General features: G+C 34.7%; 2 protein-coding genes across 2 annotated transcripts; both read right to left on the reverse strand.

Annotated features, from left to right (window-relative positions):
• On the reverse strand, positions 1–3,214 carry LOC122836877. The gene is made up of 6 exons (XM_044126848.1): positions 3,133–3,214; positions 1,685–2,017; positions 940–1,296; positions 711–839; positions 577–629; positions 1–460 (listed from the first exon to the last, which is right to left on the reverse strand). Exons 1-6 carry the CDS (start codon positions 3,176–3,178, stop codon positions 350–352), a joined length of 1,029 nt encoding a protein of 342 aa, XP_043982783.1. The 5' UTR covers positions 3,179–3,214; the 3' UTR covers positions 1–349.
• Positions 3,215–6,295: 3,081 nt separating this feature from the next.
• On the reverse strand, positions 6,296–8,842 carry LOC122836900. The gene is made up of 6 exons (XM_044126878.1): positions 8,720–8,842; positions 8,255–8,599; positions 7,771–8,121; positions 7,416–7,538; positions 6,887–6,942; positions 6,296–6,479 (listed from the first exon to the last, which is right to left on the reverse strand). Exons 1-6 carry the CDS (start codon positions 8,766–8,768, stop codon positions 6,318–6,320), a joined length of 1,086 nt encoding a protein of 361 aa, XP_043982813.1. The 5' UTR covers positions 8,769–8,842; the 3' UTR covers positions 6,296–6,317.
• Positions 8,843–23,892: the final 15,050 nt, after the last annotated feature.

The following is a 23,892-nucleotide window of genomic DNA, read 5'->3' on the forward strand; positions in this document are numbered from 1 at the left end:
GTAGCATTTTTTTAAATGTAGTGGGTTGTGTAAATACATGTATCACAATATAACTGCTCTATGTGAGTCTACATTACAGATTATAGAACCTTTTAATACTTTAGAATAATACTGAAATTTCAAGTAGCCATAGAAACTATCTATATACAGGCTGTCTTTATTTCTGTTAATTATGATGTTTTCTGATATACAACTAATTAAAACAAAACATTTAATATTAGAACACTACATCAGACCAATAAGAATATTTTTAATGCAGAAATGTGGTACTTGTTTCTCAGAAGGGACTTTTAATCTGACATCATGTTTCATTGGTAATCGCATCCTAATTTATTGAACATGATTATTTTTAAATCAATTCTCTGACATTAGAATATACACTTTCTTCAGTCTTCAGCTCTCTTTTCATCGTCTCTGTAGAGAAATGCAAGGCAGCATAGTTCACATGATCTTCATCTGTCTGAGGGGAAATATAAAATTTAAATCAAAATATAAATTTTAGTCATTTTGTTATATCAAGTCATTTTTATATTTCAATTTTACAAAATAAGTAGACAATTAGATTTGTTTACTCACCATATCATCTGGTAGAATCATGTCATTGTGCTGTGCTTTTGATGAGGATCTTTCTAAACACATAGTTCAAAAAGGAATTTGGATTCTGAAAATATTCTAATTGTTAGATTTCTGTTAATTTGAGCAACACTTACCTCTGAGGTTTTTGCGTGGTGTTCTTTGAGCTCGACAACAGATTAAAACAATATTCAGAATCACGGAAATGGTCAAGCAGATTCCTGTGATCACCAGCAGCAACATAACTTCATAACATGATGAATGAGCTACAAAATAAAGAGATAAAGACACATGTCATGGTCTCCAACAAAGAGATGACATCAATAATATATGTTGTTTAGGAGCATTATCCAAAACAATTCGTACTGCTTTCGATTCTGGTTCCATTTCCAAGGAATATCTCTTTGCATGTGGCCACAGCACAGTAATAAGTCCCAACATCAGAGGAGCTGATGTTCTTAGAGAAGTTATATATGCATTTCTTCTCTGTGTTTGACGTCTTTTCACAATTTTCAGGCATTTCTCCATCAATGTAGATGAAATCAGGAGAGTTCTTGTCTGATCCGGTTCTGAACCAGAAAACACTGGGATCTCCTGCACAAGTCTCTGTCTCAGTCTGAGAGACAAGTGAACACTGCAGAGTCTCAGAGGTTTCTTTACTATGTAGATCCAAAACAGCTGGGTGCTGAACAACACGGTAGCTTGATGTTGTTTCGCTGTTTCCTAAATAAATGAAGATATTGATATTAAATCAGAAGAAGAAACAGGTTCAGTGTTATTAATAATATTGAAAAACAATTATTGAGTTTATATTTGTCCTTTGTTCAAGCCTTTGCAAAAACACTTTACAACTATTGAATTTTACCTAAAAAATAAAATAAAATAAAAAAAATGTTTGCTTGAAGATTATGGACAGTGTAATATTTTATTAAAGTGAGATCTTATGGGTAGATAAGATGGAGATCTTTACCAACAGATATCTTCATGGCAAAGTATTCCAAAATTTGTTTGAAATACAAATTATGTTTATTTTTTATTAAAATAAAAATAAACATTAAATAAACAAAATAATTCAGTATATTTTGTATATATACTGAATTACACAAAATACCTGTTAATAATAAATAAGACGCAATCCAAGAAGAACCATGCCAGTCCATAAGACCACAGTGATACATTCCTTCATCTTCTTTGGTGGTCTTCCGAATCGTCAAGTTGCTCGTTTTGTTGTAATATGTTGTCTTGAAATTTGCAGATGTAAATCCCGGTCCATAATTGGGCTCTGGATTGTATGAGGTACGTGTCATTACAATTAATTTTAGAGTATCTCCTGTAGTTTGCTTATACCATTGAAGCCAACCGAGGCTCTCAATGGTCTTGGTAAAAACACATGTCAAAGTCACAGGTTGACCCAGTTGAACAGTGACAACAGGAACCAAGGTATCTGTATTTAAAGACAAAAGCAATGAGAATAAAGTTTAGCATAAGAAAAGCCAAAGAAGGAAAATTATAATAAAAAGTAAACGCCTAAATTTTTATTACAGAAAATTTGACATTTCAGATCATGCAGCACTTACATCCGTTATGAAGGAAAAGAAGTGCTGCCTATAAAAAAGTCATATTCACACTGTCTTTTGACATTTAAGTGAAAGAGAGATGTTTCGTAATCCACTCTTTCAAAAGCATCTGATTGGCTTTCTTAGAATCAAAAAGCACTTCCTGCCGCAATGGGGCTGATGTTCAATGCAAAATGTTTTCTGTAAAGAATAGATGGGTTTGCCTGCCACTAAAATATCTGATACTATTATTCATGTTTTGTTTTGTTTTTTTTGTTTTTGTTTTTAAGTTTACCTTTTGGCATTTATTATTGGGCACCAGTTCAATTACATTTTCACAACTTTACTGAATCAAGGCTTTAATCTATGATGTCTATATGGACCAAGCAACACATCATGTAAAAATGATCCTCCCTCTTCACGGGAAGATAATAAAAAACTCTTTAAAAAAAATATTTGGCAATTTTTTTGTCAGGATTATTTTAGTGTTTCATTTTATATTTTATGTTGTAGGTTAAACACCTACTGCGACAGACTGGCGACCTGTCCAGGGTGAACCCCGCCTCTCGCCCGGAACGTAGCTGGAGATAGACACCAGTAACCCTCCCAACCCCATTAGGGACAAGGGTGACCAGAAAATGGATGGATGGATGGTTAAACACCTACAAATTAGCATATAAAATATAGAATCCTGTTTTGGTTTATGTGTTGATATTTTCTTGAACATCCTGTTTTATTTAAAGAACATAAATATATAAATTGCAAAGTTTTAGATCATAAATATGGAGATTGATTTTGACCTCCAAATAAGAGCTGCTAACATTATCAATCCATCAAGAAAGTCATAAAGTTTGTAGAGAAAGAAAGTGAATTTTTGACTGCAAAAAATATATACGCAGCAACAGCACCAATACAACAATCCATAGAAAGCTGCGTACACAGTTGACGTGCAAGATACAAAGAGATAAATTATGTTTCATATTTAGAGGAGAATGATACTTACTTCCTTGATGAAGAAGAACATGCATTGTGACCCAAAACAGAAGCATCTAGACAACTCTTTACACTCCTGTGATGCTTAAAAGACTAAAGGAAGTGGGGCAATATCACACAGATGAAGACGAATCACTGTATTTCCTGCCTCACTCACTTTTTCCTGCAAAAGTGTTGGGCCTTAGCGAAAGCAATGTTGACTCAAATTCAGAATGCTGACAATGGAAAACAGCATCAACTCTGACTGAAGGGTCAAACTAACAAAGTGGCAACATTTCTTAAAATACACATAAAATTAGAAGAGGGCTTAATAAAACCAAACCAGAAAATTCTGTCCGATGTTTTGTTCTTGGCCTTGAACATACTGTAAATATATGTATGCTTGCAAAAATGTAACCATTTCTTTTTAAGTCTTCAGATAAGATTAGATTGAACCAGAAATCTTCTATTCCAAGGCAATTGCTCAATTATTAAGATACCATTAAGTAATATTTTGTCTGTTCAGATTAAAACTCTCAAAAGTTTGTATGTTATTCTCCCCATGTCGAGAATATTTCAGTTTACTCTGAGTTTTCAATTTTGCTTCAAGCTGGTTCTTGTCATTTATTTCTGGGACATTCTCCTTGTGAAGCGGTAAACAAATGGCTTTAATAAAAGAGTAGAAGTGGTTAAAGAGAAGAAGAATGGCCAGTGGAGCTGGAGATGGCAAAGAGAGCCAGAGAAACAGACCATAGCACACTGACAAGCAGCACAATGAGAGAAAACGTTGTGCTGGGTCAGACCAAACAAGCTCGGGTGAACTTAGCTAAAATTTAGTTTTGTTGTTTTATTCACTGAATAATTCTTTAATCGGCTTAGATAAACAGTACAATCTCCAATGCATATCTTAAGCTGGAAACAGCCATTTTCACTCTGGAGATACACCAATGAGTGTTGAACCGTGGAGTGTAGAGAAGTAGGAAGTTCAACATCTGAGGTCAAGGGACTCAGCCCTTTTCTTAGAGGTGAAGCCTTCTGTGAAGGCTGCAAATTCTTAATTACTTTTCCAAAAATGTAAGTTATTTTCATAAACTTTGCGCTTAACTGTCAATCAGAGGGAAAAAGACCCAAATGTTAAGGTTAAATATTTATAAGTTAAAGAAACCCCAATGTTCCTTCTCCAACCTTTCAGAGAAACCCCTTTTAAGTTGTCAGATTTCATGTTTAGTCATTTGTCTTCATGAATAACTAATTGCTGTAGCATTGATTTGCAATTCTAGGTAGGGTACAGCTCTGGTATGTAACAGCACTGGAAGAATATTGTTTGTTTTTATGCTAAGTTTACTGTTCTTTGCAGCCAAGATCCTGGCATGGACTTCTGCTACTGTGAACGCTTTGATTCAAGGTTCAGTGTGTTGTAGTTTAGAGATGGTATTCTGCATGCCTTGAGTCTAAGGATAGTCTTTCTGTCATCTTAATTCTGCCCATTCTCCTATGGCACATATGTCAGAGTCAAGGCCCGCGGGCCACATCCGGCCCGCGAGAAGATTTTCTACGGCCCCTGGGATGATCTTGATTTATTATTAGAACCGGCGGCAAGCCCCGTCTGAAAAAATGCGAGATGCACCCCCGTTCGATCCTCTGCACCCCCGTTCGAGAAATTTCGATGCACTAGACCAAATGCGTCATTTAAAAAAATCTCAAAGAACATTCGATCAGTCCGGCCCTCGGCTTGTAGCTAAATTTTTTATTTGGCCCTCCGTCCATTTGACTTTGACACCCCTGTCCTATGGCCTTTAGCATGAAAAAAAGATTTTCATTTGCACAACTACTACTTGCTGGATTGTTTCCTCTTATTGGACTGTTCTCTGTAATCTAAGAGATTCTTGTGTGAGAAAATTCCAGTTTATTAGTAGTAAATAGATACTCATACCAGACCATCTAGCATCAACAACCATTCAAAGATTCTTAAATTTCCTCACTTCCTCAATCTGATGCTTAGATTGAACTTCATCCTCACTATTTATAGATATTCAAGTTGCTACCATATGATTTACTGCTTTTTTGTTTGTTTTTACAAACCGCTCTTTAAGTATATCTAATAAGATAATGCAATTCAAACTTCTGAAAAAGTTTCAGACAAAAAAAACAGAAAAACATCTATGTTAAGTTTCCAACACCACCAATAACCTGAAGCATAGCTTAAGTAATTTTGAGCCTGCTAATATTAAGTATGGGAAAAAATTTTATAAATGAAATTGTGTACCCTATACTATAACTTACACAGGGAAACATAAATGTAATAATCAGACATAGCGTGAATTGTCAATTGTAATACTGGGTAAAGCAAGTGGAATGAACTGGAAGGATTGCATGACTTCTGTGTAACAACAGATCTGTATTATGTGTGACTTCTCCCACACAAAATAACCATCATGCGAACTGAAAGAAATTAATAAAATATAGCCTTTGAGTAACTGTGTTTTTCAGAGACCTTCATGTGGCGTGTGTCCTTCTCTTGAAAATGTTACATATATACTTCCTTGTTCTTTTCTGATTTAATTTCCAAATAAAATTTTTCCACATGTGTCGACAGCACAGAAGTAAATTTCAAGGTGAGAGGAGCTGATGTTCCTGGGGAAGAAAAAATTACATTTCCTCTGGGCATTAGGGTTTTTCTCACAATTATCATCTCTTTTTCCTTCAGTGTATATGGTTTTTGGGGAAACGTTTATTAAACCATAGTGAAATAATGAATACGCACCACACAGGTAGAAGAAAGACCCAACATTGCCAGGCAAAAACAGATGTAAATTGAGATATCACTATAAAAAGAAATCTGAAAAATATACAATAAACCACATTTACATGTATACACTTAGAGCACTTTAACTGTTTTACAGTTTTTGTAGGAAACAGTTAATTGTTTTTTTATATATTTTCATCAAACAACTGTTGCAGCATTTTAGCAGCACACAGAAAAATAAACTATGTAAAAAAAAAAACTAACTTTCTATTTATATGTTCACTAATAGGCCAATGGACATTATCATGACTCTAATATGTCACATCAAATTTCTTTATTCTCTGTCAAGCAAGTTTAAAACAAATATGTTAAAACATTTAACAATATAATAACTTGTACATTTGAAAAGCCTGGAAAAGCTTTCTATGTAAATGTAAATATAAAAAAGTCAAATGTTTTTGTACATATGTTCATTTTATATTATCCCTTTGATGGATGCTGCCTTTCATGGACAGTTTAATGTTTGAATATGTGCAGTTGTCCGATGTCTCCCTCTTACTCTTCCTTCTTGTAGATTTTCGTGAAGAGAAATTTAGAGCCACATAGTTCAACCCATCCTCCGCATCATCCTCCTAAAATTGGTTAGACAATAGTGTTCAGTTTGTTATAGAAAATATATAAGTTTTTTAATAGATAAAATCTGTTTTTAATTATTCCAAAGATGACTAATGTCGAACATAATAAAACTGGTTTTAATTCATTTGCATCTTTATCAAGATTTCTATGCATTCAAGTATTGTTTTATCCACGCTACCATTTTTTCATTCTTCATTTATACAATTTTTGCAATGGTGTTATGTTTTCTTTTCATAGAAGGTACTCCTTGCCAACTGCTTCTGCATGTAGCGATATCTCTTTCTTTCAAGAAGAGAAAATTATTGACTGAGCTGTTTCTGCCAATCTGTTTGTCTGTGCTAGCTGCCATTGACGTCATGTGGATTCTCTGTTATTTTTGCACATAGAAAAAAAATGTTTTTACCACATTGCATGGCTGATCCTCATCCAGTTCAGTAAGACTTGTGACTGTTGTATTCTCTGTTAAAGGAATAATACATTAGTTGCAGTAATCTTTTGACCAACAGGTCCCAGATTTTATAAGTGGTGAAAATATAATTAGGTGTTCTGCTATTCTTATATTTGCCTTTTGACTTACTTTGTATGTGAGAAATCAAAGCTCATCAATCTCTCTTTGTGAAGTAGAAATAAACCTTTACATGGAATGGACTTGAAGGTGACTGGAACCTGAGCTGAGACTTTTAGGACGTCTTACCAGGGCAATAGCCTGGAGTTCTGGGGTTTGAGGTTTCCATAGAAAAATTATGTTGAATGGACTTTGTTTATTTGAATTGTAGAAATATACCCAAGACTTAATTGAGTTCATCCAATTAGTCATTTCTATGAGTGAGGTGCCCAATATCTTCTTAAATCTGATCCTAGTATATATAGCTTAACACATGTGCAATTAAACAAACAATTTAGAGAAAATATTATACACACAACAAACCTACCTTTGAGATTTTCACAATGTCGTTTTGGCTTTCTTCTTTGGAAAATCAAAGTGATGTTCACAAGAACAGAACAAACCAAAAGTCCTCCAAGCAATACAATAGCATACAGGAACAATTCTTCTCCTAAAAATAGAAACATAGACATTACATGTAATGTAACACATGTAATACTGTTTTAGTGACTTTCCTAAATCCACTATAGGGATTTAATAAATCATATGCTGTGGCATTTTTTCATATGGTCTGTGTGGCTCACTATCACAGTGACTACAAAGCAATTCATTTGTCATTTATTTCTAAACTTGTTAGGCATGTGTAAATTAATTGCAAAGATGAAAAAAAGATAAAGATGTACCTAAAAGCTTACTTGTCTCCACTTTGGTTCCCTCTCCAAACAGGATCTCCCCACAAGTGACCACAGCACAGTAGTAGTCGGAGGAGCTTCGTATAGTTTTAGCCAGACGGTATCCACAGCTGCTTCCTGCTTGTTTATTGCAACTTTTTTTATCAGCATAGATGAATCCTGGTTTCGATTTTGATTCTGCTCTGAACCAGAACACATCATGTTTATCTGCACACTCGTCTGTGCTTTGTTTTTCTTTTTTCTTTGATAGAAGTGAACACTGTAGAGTCACTTCAGTTCCAGGAAAATCTGACTTCACTTCTGAAGTTTGAATCACATTGAAAGACTTCTTATTTTGAGAATCTGAGTTTGAAAAAGCAAATAAAAATTATGCAAAGGTTAATTGACGACTTCTTTTTATTAGACATAATGAAAACATATCATATCTTTGTATGAGGATATGAAGAAATCTTCACACAAAATGAAAATATCTTACCATTCACAGCCAGGTTTGTGCCATTAACAAAGGTCATGTCATTTACTGACCCTGTCTGACAAAAATATGTTGCTTCATCCTCTTTGCTGACATTTTTGATGATGAGACAATTTTTGCCTCCCACATTTTTAACTTGAAACCTTGAGTTTCTAAAGTTATTATCAAGTTTTACGTTTGTCGAAGGGCCGCTAACAACTGTTTGGACCATATGTCCATAATCCATTTTATACCAGTAAAACAACCCACTTTGCCGACCAGATGTATCACATGTCAGATTCACAGTTTGACCGAGTTCAGCTTCAATCAGAGGGATTTTGTCAGGAACCTTTAGGGTTTCAATCACAACTAAAACAAAGAAAGAACAAAATTATTAAAACCACAGAACAGCTAAACGGACACTAACAGAGTCCTTAAGCAAAACAAAATTTTACACATTTAAATAATAATTATTTTCTTTGAACTCACTCATTGTTCTTAGAAGAATTAACGCTGACAGTCCTCTGAACATTGCCATTGTGTCACCGTTCTCCTGCGCGAATGATGATTTTAGATAGAAGATTTAGGTTATCAACGTCAACAAGACTGAAATCACGCTGATTGGTTCAAACGCAGAAGACGCACACTCTACAAATCCCATGAATATGACCCATTTTCATTCAGTCTGCAATAAAAAGTAACACCTGTCACACATTACTGTAAGGAAGTACTTCAGACTTTAGTTTTGTTTTGTTTTTCAATTTTGTGGTTTTGTTAAACAATCGTTCAAATACAGGTTTTAATTTTTTCAAATAAAGATATATCTCAATATACACAATGTAGGTTTATTTAGTAAATGTTCAGGTTAGAGAAGTCTCCCTTGAACTTGGTAAAGATAAACAATATCTATCCATTTTAAAACAGAGAAGAAAACATTATTTTCACAGTACATTCTGTATTATATTACAATTAATTGCTAGTGACAAATGGCTTTTAATAGATTTCAATATCTTGAGCCAGGTGTCACTGTTATATTACTTTATTTATATGTCTGTGGTAAGATAAAACAACTGTTTCCTTTTTGAAGTTAGAAAAAAAAACTACTGTATATTTCAAAGTTCAGTCATCAATTTGTAGGAAAGAGAATGACAAAGTGAATATTAAAAGTAACAGTGTTCTCCCTTAAGTTTGTTTAACATGTTTACTCAGTGCTATAATTAAAGTTAGCTAAATTCTATACTAAACAGATTTACTATTAAAACTATCAGAAAATAATTTATCCCAATGTTTATTATATAGGAGCTTTTTTCTTTGTTTTTAGCTGATATTAAGACATTTACCAACGATCTGAATCATTCCCAAACACGCAACACCGTCAGGTTGCTATGATAAAACCTGTTTGGTTTTCAGCATCGTTTATCCATATTGAAGACACTGTATCACTGTTTGTGTATTTCTGTTTCCCCTAACCTGAACCTATCGGGGACTATTACAGGCACAGGTAATGTCAATGAAAATCACTGAAATGTATGTTTTTTAAAACTGAACAATGTTTCATGGGAAAAGTAGTGCAACAAAAGAGGCCACCAGAATTAAACAGAGGTTGTTAAAGTAGATTCTCTGCAACCTGACAGAAATCAGGTCTTTTACATTTGGACTTCAGATTTCTTAAGTCATCACGATGAAGCAATTCTCACCTCAACATTACATAGGTCTTGCAAATGTACTGAATCAAAATGTCTGAAGACAAAAAACTAAATAAAAAAGACATGCCACATGTTTGGATAATGTATTACCAAAAAAAAATAAAAATAAAAAGGACATTTTAAATCAAAATAATCTCTGCTGATGACATGGATATGTTTACATATTTACAATAAAACACTATGCAGTACTGCAACACAGTTTAAAAGGGGCAGATATTGTTTTTTTCTCCCAACAACATATTAAAGAGGATTCTATTAGAAAACATTTTTTAACTGAATCTGACACCATTTTTAATTTACATTGTTCTAGAATTTTATTTCTGAATTCTCCTCTTTGATCTAAGTTTACAGTTGCTCTTGGTCCAATTCTTCATAGAAGATTGTCCCTAATACCACAAGATGACTTTTTACTTCTGGTTTCTGCTCTGTTGCAGGGTTAACTCATCTACTCACCTATGTTTCTGCCATGCAGAGATAGTTCCGGTTTGCCACTGTTCTGAGGATCTATTTACTTTTCTACATGCTCTTGGTAATGTCTCAACTGTCTACTACAGGTAAGGGAAGCACAACAGATTCACAGAACCTCATTGCCACAATTTGTCAAAACCCAATAAGACACACAGTTTCATAATATGTTGAGTTATTTTGAGAAGTGTAGAAACCCTGTTCAAAGTAAGTTGGGTTTTTCCATTTACCAGTGATGCAAATTTGAAAGGAATCTTGAAAAACTATTAAAAACAAGTGAAACCTAGCCACCTGAAATGTAGATGCTTGAAACAAATAAACTGCATATTGTCACCACACTGGGTTACGTAAGGTGCATTTCTTGTTTGCTTTCTAAAATGTGCATCTTCAAAGTGTCAGGTAAACTGTGTTGATGAAACGTTGTGCAGAAAGCAAATCAGGTTAACAAACCTGTGCTTTGATGAAAGGCTGCTGTCAGCATGTAAGCCTGTTAGCCCCACCACTTCAGAGCGGTATGAGGTCCTCTTATCTCTGAATCTGAACTCTGTTACTTATGTTAGCCAGACTTTAACAACACATGTAAAGACTGTGCCATGCCGGTAATTTGTAATGGAGCAGCTACTTAACTCATTTATGAAATGTGCACCAGATGTACACCATAAATGACAAAACATACTTATAAGATTACCAAAAGCACTCAGGAAAAGGAAGTGCAATTCCTGTAGTCAGAGGGTTAAATCTCTTGTGTCTGCTAAATACACCAAAAAAATCATATAATTAGCAACTATCATAGGCAGAATACTTAACTATACCTTTCCAAGTGATAACTGAGTCATGTACTCAAAAGAGAAACGAAACAGCAATTGCTTTCACCACAAATATCTATTCTGTTGTTACTTAACCACTAACAACCTTGTCTGAGTACTAACACAGCCCCATCATGGCTGGGGCTTTCTCCATTACAATTGCAACCCACTCTTAGCAAAACAGTAATCAAGCCTGAAAAAAAAAAAACTACTTCAGATTTCAGGATCTGGGGTATTTACTTGGTCTTCAAACTCCCCAAACGTCCCTTTGAAGGAAGCTCCACCCCAAAACTCACACGGTCCAAAAGATATATGAACATTTTACAGATGCTCTCCTCATTTATATCATATGTTCTTTCTGAATTGTCTGATGGACGGAAGTTCTTTTGCTGAATGAGTAAGAAGGAGGTGGTGTGACGTTTTGACTGATTAGTTTAAATGCATGTGTGATTAACTCCCACCAAATTTGTTCAATTCAAATAAATGCAATTAATACAAAGAAATAAAAACACATAGACGGCTGCCTCAGTTGTTGATCTAATGCAGTTGCAGACAAAGAAAATATCACTATGGTTCCACCTCTATGTTCATATTTGAGTCACTCACTGGGGACTTTCTGGAACTGAAGGTAGGTTGGCTGGACTATCAAGCTGATCTTTTCATGTCAATGTACTCAAAGAGCAACAAAAAAACACAATGTTTAACCGCATTTTGTCTATTGCTATGTACTTTCTCTGAACATTGCTGAAGAGGATGCAAAACAGGTCAACTACAAATATATTATGCAGAGGATTGCAGAATGATTGTCTCCGTAGTTGTAGGTGGAAAATAAGTAATGAAAAGGACAGCTCTGGTGAAGAGAATTTGCTGACTCAGGCCATGCAATATCTAAAGAAACCATTATTTTTTACAGGAACTGTGACAATCATTCGCCATATAACTTTTAAAGTATGAAAGTTTGTAAAAGGTAAAAATAAAATAATTGTTTGCTTGTTTTTTCTCTTTTGTGCTGACCCCAAATGAGAAAATGTATTTCAGGTGGAAATTCTTTATCTTGAGGTGTTTTAACTCAAATGCAAATATGAAAAAAAAAATTGTTTGCATGAACAAATGGTTTGCACTTAATTACCTGTGAAACAAGAAGTAAAGCCAAATGCAGTGGCTGAGCTGCAAGATGTAGGTTGTGGCTGGCCATTTCTATGCATCTGGCAAACCGCACAGCATGTTTACTCAGAATGTGCAACGTTCTGTGCGTCAACAGGATATGCAGCCAAAGTGCACTAGAAGTTTCGCTGAGCTAAATTTAGCAGAAACTATTGACCTGATCCTATGCTTTCCTGCAAAAATTATTTTATGTTGTTCAAATCAATAAAACAAAATATCAACTTAACCTATACAACTACAAAAACTGCAATTAGTTAAATATTAATTGCCATTTTTACCAAGCTTAACGAACATGTCAGTCAGTTTTGAGATTGCTCAGTTAAGGCAGGGTGTGTGTGTTCAGAGTGATAAGGTGAGTTTCAGATCAACCATGACAATGTGGCGAATCTAGCACTACTCTACCCACTACAGGAGGGTAGAGTATCCAAAAATTGTACTCAAGAGTACCACTAATTCAGCATATTTTTACACAAGTAAAAGTTGAATGGAGTTATCCAATAAATAAATCAAGTAATAGTTAAAAATTATTTTATTTTGAAGCCACCTAAGTAGTGAGTAAATGATGGCAATATCTCATTTAGTATTAAAAGATCATGTCATCAGAAAAACAAAAATCTAAAGTAACATGTAAACCCTGGTATTTTGGAGGTCAAAATGAAAAAAAATATAAATATAATAACAAAATAACACATTTATGTAGTAAACAACTCCTCATTGTATATTTTCTCCAAAAAGTAAAGCAAATGTAGTTACTTTCCATCTCTGAAAACCTGTTATAACAACCCACTCCCGAATTTGACTTCAGACTGATTATACTAAAATTAAAAAAAAATCTTGAGGCATTGCGATAATATGTTTTTGAAAAGAACAGGAAGACCTTCTCATGTGAGTTTAATCAAGAAAACAAAAATGCATAGGGTGCAGCTGTGTTGCATCAAGCAGGGCTTTGATCTGAATTATCTTTCTGTGAGGTTGCATATTTCACTTATTTATGGTAGTGGTAGATTTAGGATGGGTGTTTTTCTAAACTGACAATGCATGGAAGGCCATACAGAAAGCCTCGCCCCACCTTTTTAAATGCTCGGCTGCACATTGGTGCACCAATGAACCCACCTAGACAAGGAACAAAAAAAGGGTGACAGAGTTTCTCAGCTCCACAGCAATCACATCCCATGTCTGCCTTTGACTTTGTCTGCAAAAGGTCTAAGGGGATCATTTCAAGATTGAAACTCCTGACTGAGAATGATCAACAAAGTGATTAGCAGTTCAGCTCTTTGCACCTTTTAAAACATGTTGGTCGGAATAGTGACTAAGCAGCATGTCTAAGTAACGACTGAAGAACAGACCCACAGCCGCATTTACCGCAGTGGAAACTTCAGCATGTAGCTGTCATAGCACATGCATTGGGATAGGTTATTTTAGTACACTCAGGCGCTAAAAAAAAAACAAAACAGCATATAAAAGCTATATTTGTTAAGGCTGAAACGTAGACTAAAAAAAACCCTGTTGTGAATTCACACCTCATCTTGACCACACAACCACACTGATGCTAAATTTTCCATCATTGCTGTTTGTTTGTCACTGTGCTGTACCATAACCTGTGTGAAAATCAGCTCAAGCACCATAAATTAAGTCAAGTTAATTTAAGTACATTAGGGGTGTGTAGTAGTGGCGCAGGGGCATGCCCCACGTTTGGAGGCCTTAGTCCTCGACACTGGTTTGACTCCCGGTCCCAGCGACCTTTGCCGCATGCCTTCCCCTGTCTCCTAGCCCTCATTCCTGTCTGCCTACTTTTGTAAAAATACAAGCCACTATTTGTATTTAGTAAGATTTAAACTCTTCAGAGAAAAAAATGAATAAAAAAACAAAAAAAATTAAGTACATCAAGCTAATCAGTCTCCTCTTGAGTTGTTGTGTTGATTTGTTTGTTTTCTAGCATGAGTTTTAATAAATGGCAGACATTAGGATGCAGCTGAAGGTATCTAATTAGAGTCTAAATTAAACACATTAAGTTGCAAATAACACAGCAGTTTAACATCTTAAAGTATTTAAAGTCATTGGATTTAATAAAAAAAAATGTCTGAATTTAAAATGATGTTTTATATTCTTGTCAGTGCTATAAAACAATATTTTGATTATAATTACCAAATTAATTTGGCAGTAATAATAATTTTAAAAGATTACCTTCTGGATTGAAACTGCATTGTTGCTGTTGCATTATATTTTGGAGGCCGCTCTGTAACCCAAACATGCTGACTTGGTGCTGATAAAACCTTTTGTGCCCCCTAATGGTACATTTTATTTATTTTTTTAGCCATTTGAAAAATTGACATCCTTTTGAGTAGTTGCTGTTGCATTTATTTTTGACGGCCTTGGGCCTAAGACGCTGAATTAGTATTGAAAAATCCTTTAGTGCCCCCTGTTGGTAGATTTTATTTGATTGCTCCTGTCACCCTTGTGAAATTGTTGCATCTTTTTATGGTAGCTGGTGTCGCATTAACTTTTGGCGGCCATCCCTCAACCCAGATGCTGAATTGATGTGAAAAAATCCTTTGGTGCCCCCTGGTGGTAGTTTGTTTTTTTTCTAGGTCTGCTGATTTATTCACATCTATTTCAGTGGTTGGTTGTTCTGTGCTGGACTGGTGTGAGCATATATGTTTATTTGAAATTGTTTTATTGCTCGTAATTAAAGTTAAATTGATTTTTTTTTCTTTTTTTAAATTATAGGTTAAACTGACTGCACATCCTTCTACTAATCAATGTATCGCACACAGTGTTATCACAAAAGTTTGGACCTTTTCTTTCTTCTCATATTTTTTGACAAAGACTTTCAGAGTTTGTTTTTCTCATAAAACAGCACAGTACTCCCCATGAATTGGCAGATTTGCAGATTGTGTAAGCAGCTACCTTTGGTGAGTATGAATCTGATATTATGTCCCACTTTTACTTTTAATTCAAAGAACAGTACTTCTGTGTGCAATCTGAATTTAACTGTGTAAATCTAAATTGTATTAAGTGAACAAAAACACAGGGTAGTGTTAAATAATAGAGGAATGAAAACACACAAACATACTCCATTATAGTTTTGAGGCCTTGCAGACATCCCTGGCCTAACATTCTTGAAATGTTAGTTTTAAGTCTGTTAATAGAATGAAAACGCCCACCCAAAAGGAATGTCAATTATCAATGGATTAAGTAGTAATGACATTTGTGCCAATTAGCTCATTTCACTCCAACAAAACAGTTAGTAGATGTCTTCTAGGGTGCATTATTATCAAATCTGGCTTCTTATTTAGCTTTCAGGAGCATGAGCATTCCCCAACTTGAATGAGGACCAAACATTGAGAGATCATGTTGGCTCTTTATTGGGCTTGGGTCCAAGGCAAAGTCTGGTAGAAACAGTGGTTGCACATCTGTGAGCTCTGGTCTGTTTGCATAATCTGGTCAAAAATTTAAGGAAGAATGACCTCAGACCAAGGTCAACATGGTCAACCTAATAACATAGCTGATAGTGCTTAAAGTGACACTACAGCTACTATTCACAAAGCAAACTTTGAAGCGAAATTCTTGTTCTTGTCCATCAATCCATACATACATACATACATCGGGTCGTAGGGGTAGTAGGAGGCTTAGGCTTCCCTCTCCCCAGCCACTTGTTCCAGCTTCACCGGGGGAATCCCAAGGCATTCCCAGGCCAGCCAAGAGACATAGTCCCCAGGGTCTTCTCCAGGTGGGACATGCCCAGAACACTACACCGAGGAGGCATCCTAACCAGATGCCCGGGCCACCTCAACTGGCTCCTCTTGACGTGGAGGAGAAGCAGCTCTACCCACCACTCAGTCAACCCTCCCGGATGACCGAGCAGACGCTGCACCAATCCGCCTGTCAATCTTCCGCTCTCTTCTTCCCTCGTTTGTGATCAAGACCCAGAGATACTTGAACTCCTCCCTTTGGGGCAGGACACCCCCCTGACCCGAAGAAGGCACTTTACCCTTTTCCGGCTCAAGACCATGGCCTCGGATTTGGAGGCACTGATCCTTATTCCCGCCGCTTCACACTCGGCTGCGAACCGCTCCAGCGAGAGCTGCAAATAACAACCTGATGAAGCCAACACATCATCCGCAAAAAGCGGAGATGAGATCCAAAGATCACCAAAACGGATCCCCTCAACACCTTGGCTACGCCTAGAAATTCTGTCCATGAAAGTAATAAACAGAATCGGTGACAAAAGCCATTAGTGGTTGCTAATTGCAACCATTAATGTTGGTTAGTGTATGCAATAATAAGATTTTATACCTCAGTATAAATATTTAAACGTCAAGTATGCAGATTTAAATTGTGCTTTCAGGTATTTTGTGAAATAAAAAAAGGAACAAAATATTTCTTCACATTTTTATTGAAGCTGAAAATATCACTGGTTTGATACCAAAAAACAGTTACAACATGAAAAAAAGTTGTGCCATAAATTCACCTTGACAGGAATGTTTGCAGAAGTTATCAGAGAAAGAGTTCCTGGCGTTTAACATATACAACAGATGCTGCCAAGTAATACAATACAATCAGAAAATTATTATTCAATAATCTCCCAAAAGTTAAGCTTTTTGTCCACAGTGTCAAATGTGAAGCTTTCTGAATATCACTCAAACATGTTTTCTTTGAAACCAACTGTTTTGGGTTTTTTCTAATAACTCAAAATCATGTAAATGTTAAAGATCGTTCTTTGTTATTTTTGAAAGAACTACGTAGAAAAATTTCCAAACAGCCAGAAAATGTCACTCACAAGATAGGATCATCATATTTGTTTAAACTAAACAATAGAAGAATACTTCAAATAATGGAAACTGTTTTACACTAGTATGGTGACTATATTCTAAGATCATGATTTTAAATGCATCTTTACTGTTCTCTTTTTTTTCTAGTTTGAACTTCATCCTCTCTATTTATAGGTATTCAGGTTGCTACCATATGATTTACTGCTTTATTGTTTGTTTTTACAAACCGCTGATTAAGTACGGTATATCTAATAAGATAATCATTATACTTAATGCAATTCCACCAATAACCTGAAGCATAGTTTAAGTAATTTTGAGCCTGCTTATATTAAGTATGGGAAAAAATTTAATAAATGAAATTGTGTAGCCTATACTATAACTTACACAGGGAAACATAAATCTGATAATCAGACATAGCGTGAATTGTCAATTGTAATACTGGGTAAAGCAAGTGGAATGAACTGGAAGGATTGCATGACTTCTGTGAACAACAGATCTGTAGTATATGTGACTTCTCTCTCTCCTCAACAAAAAAAATAACAAACAAACAAACAAACAAAATAACCATCATGCGAACTGAAAGAAATTAATAAAATATAGCCTTTGAGTAACTGTGTTTTTCAGAGACCTTCATGTGGCGTGTGTCCTTCTATTGAAAATTAGTACAATGTCATAATTTGGACGATTCTGCTGTTGCTTTGGGTTTGTGAACTTTAAGGTGTCTTCATGCCACAAAGTTGGGGTTTTTAAATGACACAAATAGGCAGGTGGCGAAAGGGTAACTGTGCCTTAGTGGTAAGAGTAGTTGAAAGTTGTGGGTTCAACTCCAGCTTCTGCCTGTTACATGTCTTTTGCAATGAGCCCCAAGTTGTCTGGGGGACCTGAATAAGATAGAAATAAGATAGACCTGAATAAGATAGAAAGATAGAAAAAATAAATGTGTGCATTTTGAAAATATTTATGTCTCTGTTTACAATTTTGCAGGTTACATATATACTACCTTCTTCTTTTCTGATTTCATTTCCAAATAAAATTTTTCCACATGTGGAGACAGCCCAGAAGTAAATTTCAAGGTGAGAGGAGCTGATGTTCCTGGGGAAGAAAAAATTACATTTCCTCTGGGCATTAGGGTTTTTCTCACAATTATCATCTCTTTTTCCTTCAGTGTATATGATATTTGGGAAAAAGTTTATTAAACCATAGTGAAATAATGAATACACACCACACAGGTAGAAGAAAGACCCAACATTGCCAGGCAAAAACAGATGTAAATTGAGATATGACTATAAAAAGAAATCTGAAAAATATACAATAAACCACATTTACATGTATACACTTAGAGCACTTTAATAACCAAAAACTGTTTTACAGCTTTTTTGCTTTTATAAAATTTATCTGTGTAAAATAAGACAGCAATGTTTTTTTATATATTTTTATCAAACAACTGTTGCAGCATTTTAGCAGCACACAGAAAAAGAAACTATGTAAAAAAAAAAAAAAACTAACTTTCTATTTATATGTTCACTAATAGGCCAATGGACATTATCATGACTCTAATATGTCACATCAAATTTCTTTATTCTCTGTCAAGCAAGTTTAAAACAAATATGTTAAAACATATAACAACATATTAACTTGTACATTTGAAAAGCCTGGAAAAGCTTTCTATACTAAGGTGTCTGACAAGGCTAATGTACAATATTACTGTGATACATCTTTGATTTGCCCTAAAAATGAATATTTCCAAATAATGTAAATATAAAAAAGTCAAATGTTTTTGTACATATGTTCATTTTATATTATCCCTTTGATGGATGCTGCCTTTCATGGACAGTTTAATGTTTGAATATGTGCAGTTGTCCGATGTCTCCCTCTTACTCTTCCTTCTTGTAGATTTTCGTGAAGAGAAATTTAGAGCCACATAGTTCAACCCATCCTCCGCATCATCCTCCTAAAATTGGTTAGACAATAGTGTTCAGTTTGTTATAGAAAATATATAAGTTTTTTAATAGATAAAATCTGTTTTTAATTATTCCAAAGATGACTTATGTTTTTATATAGTCAGTTTATTGAAACAGAAATTATTTTTGTTTTAAGTGATAAGCTGCTGCTGTGAATATTATATTTTCATCAGTGTCAGTATTTCAGCATATATCATGGCTTGATTTTTTTATTCAAACTAACATTTATATACAAAACATTTATATACAAAACTAATGTAGAAAAAAACACCATTTGTTGAACATAATAAAACAGGTTTTAATTAATTTGCATCGTTGGATTCTCTGTTATTTTTGCACATAGAAAAAAAATGTTTTTACCCCATTGCATGGCTGATCCTCATCCAGTTCAGTAAGACTTGTGACTGTTGTATTCTCTGTTATAGAAATAATACATTAGTTGCAGTAATCTTTTGACCAACAGGTCCCAGATTTTATAAGTGGTGAAAATATAATTAGGTGTTCTGCTTTTCTTATATTTGCCTTTTACCTTACTTTGTACGTGAGAAATCAAAGTTCATCAATCTCTCTTTGTGAAGTAGAAATAAACCTTTACATGGAATGGACTTGAAGGTGACTGGTACCTGAGCTGAGACTTTTAGGACGGCTTACCAGGGCAATAGCCTGGAGTTCTGGGGTTTGAGGTTTCCATAGAAAAATTATGTTGAATGGACTTTGTTTATTTCAATTGTAGAAATATACCCAAGACTTAATTGAGTTCATCCAATTAGTCATTTCTATGAGTGAGGTGCCCAATATCTTCTTAAATCTGATCCCAGTATATATACCTTAACACATGTGCAATTAAACAAACAATTTAGAGAAAATATTATACACACAACAAACCTACCTTTGAGATTTTCACAATGTCGTTTTGGCTTTCTTCTTTGGAAAATCAAAGTGATGTTCACAAGAACAGAACAAACCAAAAGTCCTCCAAGCAATACAATAGCATACAGGAACAATTCTTCTCCTAAAAATAGAAACATAGACATTACATGTAATGTAACACATGTAATACTGTTTTAGTGACTCCTAAATCCACTATAGGGATTTAATAAATCATATGCTGTGGCATTTTTTCATATGGTCTGTGTGGCTCTCTATCACAGTGACTACAAAGCAATTCATTTGTCATTTATTTCTAAACTTGTTAGGCATGTGTAAATTAATTGCAAAGATGGAAAAAAAGATAAAGATGTACTTAAAAGCTTACTTGTCTCCACTTTGGTTCCTTCTCCAAACAGGATCTCCCCACAAGTGACCACAGCACAGTAGTAAGTGCCAGTGTCCAAGGAGCTTCGTATAGTTTTAACCAGACGGTATCCACAGCTGCTTCCTGCTTGTTTATTGCAACTTTTTTTATCAGCATAGATGAATCCTGGATTCGATTTTGATTCTGCTCTGAACCAGAACACATCATGTTTATCTGCACACTGGTCTGTGCTTTGTTTTTCTTTTTCCTCTGAGTGAAGTGAACACTGTAGAGTCACTTCAGTTCCAGGCAAAACTGACTTCACTTCTGAAGTTTGAATCACATTGAAAGACTTCTTATTTTGAGATTCTGAGTTTGAAAAAGTAAATAAAAATCATGCAAAGGTTAATTAACTACTTCTTTTTATTAGACATAATGAAAACATATCATATCTTTGTATGAGGATATGAAGATATCTTTGCACAAAATGAAAATATCTTACCATTCACAACCAAGTTGGTGCCATTAACAAAGGTCATTTTATATGCTGACCCTGCATGACATAAATATGTTGCTTCATCCTCTTTGCTGACATTTTTGATGATGAGACAATATGTGTCTTCGACTTTTCTACTTTCGAATCTTGAGTTCAAAAAGTGTTGATCCAGCTTCACTTTATCAAATCTGCCTCCAGCCACTGTTTGGACCTTATGTCCAGAATTTATCTTATACCAGTAAAACAGTCCATTGTCAAGCCCAGTTATGTTACATGTCAGATTCACAGTTTGTCCAAGTTCAGCTTCAGTCAGAGGGATTTTGTCAGGAATCTGTAGGGTTTGAATCACACCTAAAAAAAATTTAAATACAGCCATAATAAAACACAGAACAACAGTAAAAGGTACTCTAAAATAGTATAAAGCTCAACAAAAATTTGACACATTTAAGTAATTATCCTCTTTGAACTCACTCATTGTGGTTAGAACAATGAAAGCAGTCAGTCCTCCAACCATTGTCATTTTTTCCCCGTTGTCTTGCACAACTGATGTCTTTCCACCAAGTTAGAAGATTTGGGTTGTCAATGTTGACGAGATGAAAATCACTTTGATTGGCTAAACTAAAGAGTGCACATCCCACAAATAAGTAAAACAATGACCCATTTTCAAATAATCTGCAATAAAAGTAAAACTTTTCATACATGACTGTAAGGCGGAGGTAAAATTTGGTTCAATTTTTTTTTCTTTTTTTTTTGGTTTTGTGAAACAATAACTGCCTACCTTTTTAGGTCTTAATTACTTTAAACAAAAACATAAATCATGCAAATGTTTGCATTTCTTTGCTATTGTTAATGATGAGCAATATTTTCTTATTTTAAAACAAAGAATGAAACCTTGATTTAACATTAAGATAAATTTAATCTTTTGATCTATTAACGGCCTTTAAATTGTGAATGCCATTAACAGACATGTGTCCCTATAACAGAGTGACCCTATAACAGAAAACAGACATGACCAGTTTTCACATCCTGTCCCGGGCAGCTGGAGGACTGTCTTTGATGAAGATGTCTGCGTTTTCATCGATTTTCAGGTGACCAGTAAATTGACTTAAACAGACTTGAGTGATGCAATATGCAATATGACATTAAAAATACAAACATATTGCATTAACATGGAAATAAACACTAGTTATTCATTTCAGCTCAGAAATGGCCAACATCAGCCAATAGCAATGTTTATTGTTTCATGTAAGTGTTTCAGGGCTTTTTCAGAAATCAGAATATGATCTGAGAGGAAAATGGTGCAAAAAAGAGGTCACCTGAATAGTTCACAGGTTGTTGAGACAGACTCACTGTATCTTGAGTCTGCTCAAACGTGATAAAAATCAAGTCTGCTATGATTTTGCTTTCGATTTTTTAAGTCATCACAATGTTACACGCTCCACTTTGCATAGATCGCAGTATCTGACAAAAACAATGGTGGTTATTTATACAGATTTGTTGCAAAACACTGTGCACTGCTGCAATGCAACTTACAAGGGGTAGATGTTGCTTTTTCCCCAACTTGCATGCTTAATAGGTTTATATTCATAACCAAAGGATAACAAAGTCCCAATGGTACCAGAAAATCAGACATATAAAATCAGGTATGACTAGAGAAAGAAACCGGGAATAAGATACAATACAATACCTTAAAACAGCTATTTAGATATGTCTTTTTTTTTCTTTAATTAAATTTTACTGTTTAAAATAAGACAAATCTGTTTTTGTTTTTTTTTTGTTATCAAATAACTGTTACAAGTTCCTAGCAGTACACAAAATAAATAACATACTTAAAAAAAATTATTTTACCATATTGCATGGTTTATCCTCATCCAGTTCAGTAAGAGACGTGACTGTTGTATCTTCTGTTAAAGGAAAGAGATATTAATTGCAGCAATTATCCTTTTGACCATCAGATAAAACCCTGTCAATATTAGGGTGAGATCATTCCTTGTTTCCACAAATCAGAAAAAGTTATGGGAACTCACATAATCAAGGCACAAAATTATTGGACCTCTGAGTGATTGAGTAATGTTAGAATATGCACTGACAGGGTTTTCTTTTGTAGTGTAGTTTGCCTGTTACATAGGCAAACTTGTAGTATAATCATTAAATCAAACTGTGTTTTCTTATTTGTTTTATCAGACTTGCAAATTAATCAATATTAAGTGAATATGATTTTTATATCTGTAATCTGTGATGATTTAAAATGTATCATATGCGAGTCTACATTGTAACTAAGGCTTTACCATATTGCATGGTTTATCCTCATCCAGTTCAGTAAGAGACGTGACTGTTGTATCTTCTGTTAAAGGAAAGAGATATTAATTGCAGCAATTATCCTTTTGACCATCAGATAAAACCCCTGTCAATATTAGGTGAGATCATTCCTTGTTTCCACAAATGTTATGGGAACTCACATAATCAAGGCACAAAATTATTGGACCTCTGAGTGATTGAGTAATGTTAGAATATGCACTGACAGGGTTTTCTTTTGTAGTGTAGTTTGCCTGTTACATAGGCAAACTTGTAGTATAATCATTAAATCAAACTGTGTTTTCTTATTTGTTTTATCAGACTTGCAAATTAATCAATATTAAGTGAATATGATTTTTATATCTGTAATCTGTGATGATTTAAAATGCATCGTATGCGAGTCTACATTGTAACTAAGGCATTTCGGTGCGACCTCAAACAGGGAACATTAAGACAAGGACTGAGGCAGGCAGGCACTCCTATCAGTTGTAGGCAGACACCGAGGAGACTATGTCCATAATGAGGAAAATGGTTTCCATGGCAACAAGATGCCATCACCCTTGAATAGCAAGGATGGACAATACAAAAAAAAAAAACAAAAAAACTCACCAATCCAATACTATATGGCCAAGACCATTTGTCCAAAATTTCCAAGTCCTATGGCTGGGACGTGAAGCTTTTGTTCCATCAAGTCAAGAAAAGTCTGGCCAAACATGCTACAGGTCTGCTTAAGTTACCGGGTAATGGCGCAGTACTCATCGAT

Source organism: Gambusia affinis, linkage group LG09 (assembly GCF_019740435.1).
Source record: "Gambusia affinis linkage group LG09, SWU_Gaff_1.0, whole genome shotgun sequence".
Taxonomy (NCBI): Eukaryota; Metazoa; Chordata; class Actinopteri; order Cyprinodontiformes; family Poeciliidae; genus Gambusia; species Gambusia affinis.